General features: G+C 45.9%; 1 protein-coding gene across 1 annotated transcript in view; it reads right to left on the bottom strand.

Annotated features, from left to right (window-relative positions):
* Window positions 1-976, bottom strand: part of CCDC88C (coiled-coil and HOOK domain protein 88C) — a 153,143-nt gene extending 152,167 nt beyond the window's left edge. Inside the window, 1 exon segment of the mRNA XM_027775504.1 lies at window positions 650-976. Coding sequence (XP_027631305.1) covers window positions 650-676 — 27 coding nt within the window. The 5' untranslated portion in view covers window positions 677-976.
* Window positions 977-11,429: the final 10,453 nt, after the last annotated feature.

The raw sequence follows: 11,429 nt of genomic DNA, 5'->3' as shown, positions 1-11,429 counted from the left end.
ACCCCACAGGTGCGGACTACTGGCTTCGCCCCGGCCGTTAGCTGGGCCCAAACCCTTGCCCCTCACAGCTGTGCCCGACTCCAGGCAGGTGGGAGGCTGGCCCGGAGGCCGCAGGAAGAAACTTCGTGTTGAGTTTACACCTTAGGAACGCGGCCTCTTGCGTCCCACTGGTGCCACCTCCGGGCTACTCTCCTAGGAGTTCCCGCAGGAAGTCTCTGATGTGGCCACAGACCTGGATCTTCCTGGCTATGCCATGACAGTCCCCACCACCATGGCCTTACGGGAGGGGAACCAAGTTCCAGACCCAAGCCCGTCGTGTGCACAGCAGCAGCTTGGTGGCAGGCAACAGGGAAAAGGGCACGGGACCCGCGGGATAGACGGCCAGTCCTGGGGGTGAGTCAGCTGCGTGGTGGACGAGGACGAGGATCCAGGGTCCCGAGTTCCAGGCAGGTTTCTGCCACCTCACTTTGTTCTAGTAACCATATCACATCACCATAAAGTTCAAGGCGCTCTATATGATTTCACTAATTTAACCGTCACTGTAACGCATTTACCAGATGAACCGTCTGGTGCGGCATCGACCTGGAACAAGTACACAGCAGGCACTAAATGGAGGCCGCTGTGCTCCCGAGCAATTATAGAACGTTACCTCGATCAGGTGTTGGCGCTGCGACATCTGCTGGTGACGTGTGGTGTTACAGCCTGGTTCGTTCGCACTTCGTTGGGCTGTGAGGTTGTGACCCACCCAGTCAAGTAGACAGTGGAAGTCAGGGTAACAGAAAAGAGTGGGAGACTGCAGAGGCACTAAAATGCGGCGACTACGTGGCTTTCCTGTATATTAGAATTTCATTAGAAGGGTTCCTCGATCGCCCAAAAGTTGGTTTGAGACTAGGAATGATGCGGCTGGCCGGCAGCCTGCTGGTTAAGAGGGCCAAATCTCTCCGCGTTGGAATCAGCACCCAGGGGTTTAAAAAACACTTTGGGCGCATGTGCTTGTAAAGTGCCCCAAATTCTATCAGGATGGAGAACTGGAAGAGAAAGGATTGCTGCGTGACCATGCCCCATTGGGGGTGCTTTCTCCCTCTCCCTGTCCCTCTGTCTCTCTCTGGCCAGTGCAGACACCCCCTGCAATTAAAAAAGGGGATAGGACTAACGAGCCAACCCATGGCCTGGTGGTTAAGGCCGCCGGATCCCACACGGCCATGCCATTACAGTTGGAATCCCACCCAGTCTTGAAAAACACTCAGAACACCTGTGCCTGCCCTAAATCACAAAGGGTTGCAGAAATGGAGAAGAGCTTGTAGCCATGCCCCATGGGAGGTGCTTTCTCTCTCTCCCTGTCTCTCTCTGGTGGGCACAAAAAGAGAGGGGGCTACTTAATAAGGTGCAAAAATGATAAAAGGAAGAAAATAGCTGTGAAGCCTCTCCACATCCATCTTTGCTTTCAAGGCCCTGCTTTGGAAAAAAAAAAAAGGGGGTACTGTTTGGTTTCTGTTTTGTTTTCCACAGTGACTCCAATTTGGGGGGACAGGCAAGGAGTAGAGAGCTTTAGAGATTTTTGAATAAGCACGCTCTTTCACACTAAAAATCCCTTCAGACAAATGCTTTCTGACAGTTACGAGACTTTCTCCATCAAGATGAGGGTATTTTCCCTGGGGAAACATTAACAGTCCCTGGCCGCAGCCACAGCCACGTCAGGAATTTCTGTTCCTGGTCAGTTCACCTCTGTGCTGGTTCATGATCACCCTATTCTCCCCACTCATGGCTTGACCTCCTCAGCTGGACCAGAAGGTTCTCCTCAGCTGCCATGTGCCTTGTCAGGGTAAACTGGATGGCGCCTCATTGCAGGGTTGGAACCCTTCAAAGGACTGACACAGAAAGTTACTTCCCAAAAGTCTTTAGTCTGTAAAATCAGAATAAGAACATTTTCTCCATAGGACTTCACAAGGTGTCTTAGAAGTCCAAGGTGATGTGAGCAAAAGAGCTGAGGGAGGGGACAGCAGGTGGCGTGGTGGTTAAGTGCTGGACTTTTACATAGTCGACCTCAGTTCGAATCCTGGACCTGGTGGCTCTCTCTCTCTCTGTCTCTCTCTCTGGTGAGCACACATGCTTATAGCAAATTTAAAATAATAATAAATAAAAACAGAATAATTCTTAAAAAACGGGGGGGGGGAACCAGCAGATGGTATAATGGTTTCGTCTCTGAACTCCCACGTAATTGACTGTGATTCGAGTCCTGGACCCAGCAGCTTAAAACTCATACCAGGAGCATGTGAGCACGTGCCCCAAATTCAGAGAGGAGACTGGAGCAGAAGGGATTGTAGCGTGGCCATCTCCCCAGGGGGTGATTTCTCCCTTTCTGTCTCTGTCTCTTTGGCGAGCACATGTACCCTATAGCAAAAATCTCTAAAAACAACTCACGCCAGGCATGTGTGCATGCATGTCCTAGATCTTGAGAGGAGAATGGAGGAAAAGGGACTATGGTATGGTCATCCCCCAGGGCAGTGATTTCTCGCTTTCTCACTTTCTGTCTTCTGTATCTCTCTAGTGAGCACATACCCTACAGCAAAAATCTCTCTCTGAAAAAAACAGACAGAAAGCGAGAAATCACCCCCTGGGGGAATGGCCATGCCGCAAACCCTTCTCCTCCATTCTCCTCTCGGGATCTTGGGCATGCACGCACATGTGCCCGGCGTGAGTTTTAGCCACCAGCTCCAGGACTTGAACTGCGGTCGACTACATGGGAGTACAGCGACATAACCATTACGCTAACTGCTGGTCCCTATAGCAATTGATCTTTGGGTCAGTGGGTGGCATAGTGGTTAAGGCATTGGACTCCCACGTGGCTGACTACCATTCCAGTCCCAGACCCAGCATGCGCATGTGTGCCCAAGATCCCTAGAGAATGGAGAAGGGATTGCGGTGTGGCTATCTCCCTTTATTTATTTAAAAATAAATAAAGCTAAATAAAATAATCCTTTTAAAAAAGTAGTTTTAAATTTAACTTTATTTATTTTATTTTAATTTTACCAGAGAGGGACAGAGAGAGAGAAAGAAAGCAAGCTGCTGGGCTGGGACTTGAACCATGGTCAGCCATGTGGGAGTCCAACACCTTTAACCACCTCCTGGCCCCAACAAATAGATCTTGAGATGGCTCCATAGCTTAGTGGCTAAGGGAGCCAAATCCCACATGGCTGACTGTGGTTCAAATGCTGGTCCCAGTGGCTTGAATACCATGCCAGATGTGTGTTCTTCCTCTAGTGACAGGATGGAGAAGTGGAGAAGGGATTACAGTATAATACTATTTGAGTGGTGGTTTCTCTCTCTCTCTCTGGCAAGTGCACAAACCCTTTGACAATTGAACAACTTGATCTTTTTCTTATAATTATTTATTTAATTTTATTTATTCATTTATTTTAATTTGACCAGAGGGTGGGAGTGAGAAATCAAGCCACCAGGTCCAGGACTTTAACCGTCGTCTGCCATGCGGGAGTGTCCAGCACTTTAACCATCATGCCACCTGCTGGTCCCTAAACAACTTGACTTTAAAATAAGTTGAAGCTGACTCTGTGGCCTGGTGGTTAATGTAGCCAGATCCCTCATGGCCAACCCCATGTTTTGAGTTCTGGACCTGTGGCTTAAGAAATATGCCAGATGTGTGTGCTCGTGTGCCCAAAGTCCTGACAGGATGGAGAAATGGAAGAGAAGAGATCCTGGCCATTCCCCATAGGGGGTGGGGAGTGGCAGGGCTTTCTTCTCTCTCTCCCTTTCTCTCTGGCAAGCACACATGCCCTATCACACACACACACTTACACACACTCACACACACATTGAATGGACAGGCTAGCAGGTGGCAAAAACAAAACAAAATTCTGCTTATGGGGCTAGCCTGTAGCATGGCAGTGAAGAGAGCAGGATCCCACATAGCCAACTGCCAAGCTCGAGTCCTGGACCTGCCAGCTTGAGACACACCAGGCACTTGTGTGTCCCCAACATCCCAAAAGAAGAGAAATGGAGGAGAGTTGTGGTGTGACCATTTCTCATGGGAGGGTGCTTTGTCCCTTTCCCTCTCTTCTCTGGTCTCTTTCTGGTGAGCACAGGCAACATTTGGCAAAATTAAAAAAAAAAAAAAAACTCTACTCATGAGCTAGCCTCATCGTCTAGTGACCTTGGCCTTAGCAGACTGAAAAACCCATCAGGTGCATGCATGTGTGTGCCCCAAATCCCAACAAGATGGAGAAGTGAAGGTGAAGGGATCGTGACGTGGCCATGTGGGCCCACTGGGAGTGCTTTCTCCAGCTCCCTCTCCGGTCTCTCTGGTGAGCACACATGCCCTCTGGCAAATAATAAAATGAAGAAACAACATCTGTTTTTACAGCTACGGTGTAACAGGACAAAGCATATTTAGGGCCTGATGCAGGCTCTACTGGGGTCCTAAAAACACCTCATGATGCTTGATTGTCAAGACCTTCATGAACCACCAGCGACGTAGGAAGGTGCTGTCTTCCTAGCACTTCAACAGAATGGACTCTGTCAAACTTTCGAGTCCTACAGTTGATCAATGAATCTCAGAGTAATTTTAATGTGATTTTCTCTGTGTAAACTTGAACGACATGTTTATAGTTTTTTCTTTTTTTTCTAATTTGTCAGAGGGCACGGTCATTTGCCAGAGAGAGGGAGAATGCATTCCCCATGAGGAATGGTCACGCCACAATTGCTTCTCCATTTTTCCCTCCTTTGGGATTTTGGCTATGGGTCTTTGTTTTTAAAATTGTTTTAAAATAATTATTTTAATTTTATTCATTTCTTTTAATTTGACCCTTGACCAGAGAGGAACAGAGAGAGAAATGGAGAAAAAGGAAGCCACCAGGTCCAGGACTTGACCCATAATTGGCCATGTGGGAGTGTCCAGCACCTTAACCACCATGCCACCTGCTGTCCCCCAGTACTTTCTCTTTAAAACTCGAACAAGTTCCTTGGTATGTTTCTCAAGCTGCCGGGTCTGAACCTCAATATGAGCAGCCAGCCATGTGGGATCCAGCTACCTTAACCATAATATCACTGGTTGGCCCAGGCCTGGGCTTGTTTGGTTGGTTGATTTTTTTTTTTTTAAGAATTATTTAATAAAAAAAATATTAATTTTCTTTATTATTATTTTTTAAATTTGCCATAGGCACATGTGCTTCCTAGAGAGAAACAACGAGATAAAGGGAAAGTGAGAAAATAAGCTGCCAGGCCCAGGGCTCAAACCATGGTCAACCATGAGGGAGTCCAGAGCCTTCACACCACCTGCTGGTCCCAGTGGACAGTTTTTAAATTCAGTAATTCATTCTTTTCACTTGTTATATTGATCTCTTCAGATTGTTCCTTTTTGCATTACTTTTGGTAGTTTGAATCTTTCCAGGGATTTGTCCATCTTTCTTTCATAAGTTATCTAATTTACTGCCCTACAGGTATTCGTGGTATTCCTTTACAGTTCTCTTAATTTCTGAGGTTGACAGTAACATCCCTGCCAAGTGGCTTCAATTTCTGATTTTAGTAGTTCGGCTTTTTCCCTTGGTCAAGCTACCATTTGTATCAAGCACCACATTTTCCATTCCTTCGTCCACTCAGTGTTGTCAGCCACTTTCAGCAGTGAAGCTGCTTGTTTTCCAGGCTGCCCAGCGTTGGTAGAACCATGGAGCTGGCTGAGCTGAGGAAGGGGACAGACTGTAGGAGACCAGGCGGAACTACCAGACACTCACTGGAGATTGTTTATTCATTTATTTCTTGAGTGAGAGAGCACCCATGCCAATCACCCCCAAGGGTCTTTACACCTTGATCCAATCCATCTCAGCCTGCTGGGATCCTATGCACCTCCAGTGTGCTCAGGGGGTCCTGAACTGCACACCCAGGACCTTTCCCATGTGGGTCCCGCTGCATTAGCACTGCATCATCACGGTCAGCCACGTGGGAGTCCAGCGCCCTTAGTCACCTGCTGGCCTCTGGGACCAAGATTTGAACTGCATGGTTAGACATGTGGGAGCTAGTTCCTTTAACCACTAGGCCCCAGGGCTGGCCCTGCCCAGTTTTATCATTGCTTTTTGCAGAGCAGATTTGCCAAATTCCTCGTTCTCCCATTTCTGGGTAAGTACAGTTTAAACCAGTGTATGGAATGGACTCCACTGCACAGACTGTGAAGGATGTGTAAAGTGGTCATTTCGAGTTTTAGAAAGTGCCATAGCCATCTCCTTTTAGGTTTGAGCTATATTAATATAATAATTCCAACAGCTACAATTATCAAGTACCTACCATTGGAATACCTATTTTTACTTACATATAAATATATAAAGACTATTTAGATATATTAAATATATATATATATATATATATATATATATATATATATGTATATATATGCATTTATTCTATAGTTCTCACAGTTGTCTTAGTTTCATTACATATCAGGAAACCAGGACACAAGGAACTTGCCTAAGGTCTCAGTGGGAGAGTAAGGACCCAAACCTGGACCAGCTGGTGGCCTGGTGGATACATTAGTTGGATTCCACATGGTCAATGGTGCACTTTGAGTCACAGATCAGGCAGCTTGAGAAGCTCACCAGGTGTGTGCCTGTGTGCATAAAAATAAATAAATAAAAATAAAATTAAAAAGGGAAGGGATCGCAGGAAGACTATTTCCCATGGGGGATACTTTCTCACCGTCCCTTTCTGTCTCTCTCCGGTGAGCATGTGCCCTCCGGAAAATTTTAAAAAATAGAGGACCAGCTGGTGGTGTGGTGGTTAAGGCAGCTGGGTCCCACATGGGTGACTGCATGGTTCAAATCTTTGAACTGCAGACCAGCAGATGGTGTAATGGTTCCATCAGTAGGCTCTCAAGTAGTCAACTACGGTTCAAGTCCTGGACCCAGTGGCTTAAAATTAATGCTGCCTGTATGTATATTGAGCACCCAAAATTCCGAGGAGAATGGAGAAGGGATTGCAGCATGGCCATCATCTCTGAGGGGTGATTTCTCGCTTTCTCTCTCTGGCGAATGCATGTGCCCTATACAAAAATCTCTTAAAAAAAATCCTCAACCTGGCAGCTTGAAAAACAAGCTAGGCGCATGAATGTGCATGCCTAGAATCCTTGGAGTGGGGAAGAATGGAGAGAAGGGAGTGGCATGGCTAGTGGCTATCCCTCCTGGGGACTTCTCACTTTCCCTCTCTGTCCCAAGTGCACGTGCCCTAAAACGAAACTAATCTAATAAAAAACAAAACAAACCACCACCAAACTCAGGCCTTTCTTACCATTTCACTTTGCCTTTGTCCAGAATGTTGCACAATTTTTTTCCAGAAAATTGTTCTTAGAATCAACTGGTCTATATACAAGCTGGAGCACATGTTGATTTCCTGAGAGCTTGTTTAGCCTTTACTATTTATTCTGCCCTGACCCCTCCATCCCTGTTCCATCCCAGGCTTCCAAAGTAGGCCCTAAAAAGGCTTGAATGGGGAAGCTTTGGGTTTTTACCGGTACAGTTCCTACCATTGTCTATACCCTCTAATTGCTGAAGGGCACACAAGCAAGAGCGAGAGAGAGAAAGACAGAGAGAGGACAAGAATGAACAAACGTACCCTCTGGGGGCATGGTCATGCACCAATCCTTTACCTTCATTTGCCCACCCTGTCAGAGTTTGGGGCACACGTACATGACCTGTTTGTGCTGGGGCTGGGAATCGAACCACAGCTGGCCAGGTGGGATCTGGCTCCTTATGAACAGCACTTATTAGTTGTGTCATAGGGCCGGCCCTATCTAAATCACTCCAAAAACCTTACAGGCAAATTCTTCTGGGCTCTTACCTTTGGAGAGATTTCTACTACTCACCGTGTCCGCCAGTCACCTTAGAGGCTAGTTAATAAAATGTCATTATTTCTTCACCTTCCTCTAGCGTATGGTATAGAAAATGAGGAGGAGGAAATTAAAAGCAGCAATTTCTTTTTTTTTTTATTTCCAAACTTGTTTTTAAGAATTACTTTTATTTAACTTTATTTATTTATTTAAATTTGATCAGAGAAGAACAGAAAGAGGAAGTGAGAAAGCAAGCCACCAGGCTCAGGCCCTTGAACCATGGTTGCCCATGTGAGAGTCCAGTACACTTAATCACACCAGCTGCTGGTCCTGCAGCAATTCTTTATGAAGTAATTCTATTGTATTCATCGTCATGTAATTCATAGCGCTATAGCTACAATAAGGTGTTATGACTTTTTTTTGAACTCGCTTGATTTCAGACTGAGAATTACTTCAGAAATGAAAATGCACCACTTCCCATTCTTGTGACTGTTGGATCTGTAATAGGAAATCTATCAAGCTCCCCTGCCTAGTGCTGTCTGTACCCACCTAAGTACTAAGAGGGTACAGAGAGTCAAGTCAGCTGGGCCTGCCTTCTAGAACTCAGTCTAGTAAACAAAGATGTGAATTTTATTTATTTATTTATTTAATTTTTTGGAGAGGTTTTCGCTATAGGGCGTGAGTGCTTACCAAAGAGAGAGAGACAGAGACACAGAGCAAGAAATCACCCCCCAGGGGGGATGGTCATGCCGCAATCCCTTCTCCTCCATTCTCCTCTCGGGATCTTGGGCACGCATGCAGTGCACGTGAGTTTTAAGGCACTGAGTCTGGGACGTGAACCGTGGTTGACTACGTGGGAGTTCAGCGACATAGTCATTATGCCAACTGCTGGTTCCCAGAATTTTATTTATTTTTTTAAAGAATTATTTTACGTAACTTTGTCCATTTATTTATTTATTTAAATTCTGACCAGAGAGGGAGAGAGAGGAGAGAGAGGAGGAGAAAGTAAGAAAGCAAGCCGCCAAGACCGGGACTTGAACCACGGTCGGCCATGTGGTAGTCCAGCGCCCGCAATCGCTGCGCCACCTGCCGGCCCCATTTGTTTTTTTTTAGAGCCACTGGGGACATGTATCTGTTGGGGAGAGACAGAGACAATAAGAGGAAAAGTGAGAAACCACCACCCTAGGGAGAATGGCCATGCCTCAATCCCTTCTCCATTGTGCTGGGATTTTGAGCATACATACACACATGTTCAGCAGTTTTCAGACCACCAGGTCTGGGATCCAAGCCATGGTTGGTCAGGTGGGAGTCCAATGCCCTAACCACTCTACCACCTGCTGACACTAAAGATGTTTAAAAAAAAATTTTTTTTTTTAAAAGAATTACTGTTTGGGAGGGCAGGTGTCATGGTGATTAAGGCACTGGACCGACCATAGTTCAAGTCCTGGACCTGGCAGCTTGCTTTCTCTTTCTCTACTTCTCTGGTCAAATGGAATAATAATAATTATAAAAAAAATTACTGAGGGTTAGAGCCGGCAGGTGGCATGTTGGTGAAGGGCACTAGACTCCCACAAGGCTGATTGTGGTTCAAGTCCCAGACCTGGTGGTTTGCTTTCTCACTTTCTCTCACTCTAACCCTCTCTGGTCAAATTTAAATAAAAATATAAAGTTTAGTAATTATTTTTTAAAAAATCATTACTGGAGCCAGCAGCTGGCAAGGTGGTTTAAGTACGTTGGACTCCCACATGGCCGACTGCAGCTCGAGTTCTGGACCTGGCGGCTTGTTTTCTCACTTTCCATCTCTCTATCTGTTCCTATCTGGTCAAATAAAAATAAAAATAATAGAAAAGTTAAATTATCCTTGATTGAGCCAATATACAGTGTATACTGGATGGAAAATCTCATTTTGTATACTGTATTGATGTATATGTATGTTGAATGACTTAATTTTTTTAAAAAAAGCTAAATAAAATAGTTTTTAAAAAAATGAAAACTACTTGGGGACCAATAGATGGTGTAATGATTACATTGTTGAACTCCCACGTAGTTGACCATGGTTTGAGTCCTGGAACCAGTGGCTTAAAACTCATGCTGGGCATGTGTGCCCAAGATCCTGAGAGGAGAAAGAAGGGACTGTGCCGTGGCCATTCCCACTGGGGGTGATTTCTCTTTTTCTGGCTCTGTCTCTCCGGTGCATATGCCCTACAGCAAAAACGTCTTTAAAAATAAATGGTTGGAGCTGGCAGGTGGCATGGTGGTTGGAACACTGGACTCCTACTTGGCCGACTGCAATTTGAGTCCTGGACCTGGCGGCTTGCTTTCTTACTTTCTCTTTCTCTCTGGTGTGCACTAGTACCTATCTTTAAAAAATAAATACAAGTTAAATAATTTTTAAAATTTTAATTTTGTTATTACTTATTTTTTTTAATTTGACCAGAAAGACAGAGGGAGAGAGAAAGGGAAAGTGAGAAAGCAAGCTGCCTGGTCCAGGACTTGACCCATCGTCAGCCACATGGGAGTCCAGCAGCTTAACCACTATGCCACCTGGCCCCCCCTTTTTTCAAAGAATTACTTTATTTCATTTATTTACTTAAACCAGAGAAGGGAAGGGGTGAGAGAGAGAGAGAGAGAGAAAGGAAGCCGCCAGGTCCAGGACCCGAACCTTGGCAGGCCACGTGGGAATCCAGCGCCCTTAACCACCATGCCACTTGACAGCCCCAAACTTAGCTTTTTATTTATTTATTTTTTTTTGGGGGGGCGGGGGGGTTTGCTATGGGCGTGTACGCTTGCCAGAAGGACAGAGAGAGACAGAGAGACATAAAGCTAGAAATCACCCCCTGGGGGGATGCCCACGCTGCAATCCTTTCTCCATTCTCCTCTCAGGATCTTGGGTGCACATGTAACCATTACACCAACTGCTGGTCCCAAAGTTAAAAAAAAAAAAAAAATTTTAAAGACTTTCTTTTTTTGGGGAGGTTTTTGCTATAGGGTGTGTGTGCTCGCCAGCCAGCCAGCCAGACAGAAAGCAAGAAATCACCCCCCCAGGGGGATGGCCATACCGCAATCCCTTCTCCTCCATTGTCCTCTCAGGATCCTGGGCATGCATGCACACGTGCCCAGTGTGAGTTTAAGCCACCGGGTCTGGGGGCTGGTCCCTAAAAAGACTTTTCGATCTATTGGGGCAGGAACTCACAATCACCTGGCTGGCCACTTAGGAGTCTGGCTACCTTAACCATCAGGCCACAGGGCCAGACCCAGCCTGTAATTTAATGACCATCACAGTACTAGATGAGTGGTCTTTGAAATCTATTGCTCATGAATCAGGTGACAAAAGGGGAGTCTGTACTGAAGAGTGAAGACCTATGGCCAAGACCACTCAGATAGTGAAGGAATACGGTGCTGGGGCCAGGGATGACTAGACCAAAAATACCTGTAAAGTAGAATTCGAGTTCCTGAAATGATTCAAGTAATTCCAACAAAGGGTATTGGGGGTTCACAGAATTCTCAGAGCTCAATGGCATGAAGAGCAGAGGTCTCAAAGGGCCTCCCTTTATATCCTCAAAGGAAGGGAATTTCATGGGGGAGAGAGCTTGATTCTGGACTG

This window comes from Tupaia chinensis, unplaced genomic scaffold (assembly GCF_000334495.1).
Source record: "Tupaia chinensis unplaced genomic scaffold, TupChi_1.0 Scaffold000568_1, whole genome shotgun sequence".
Taxonomy (NCBI): domain Eukaryota; kingdom Metazoa; phylum Chordata; class Mammalia; order Scandentia; family Tupaiidae; genus Tupaia; species Tupaia belangeri.
The sequence above is the reverse complement of the archived record's forward strand: the minus strand, read 5'-3'. Positions and strand labels throughout refer to the sequence as shown.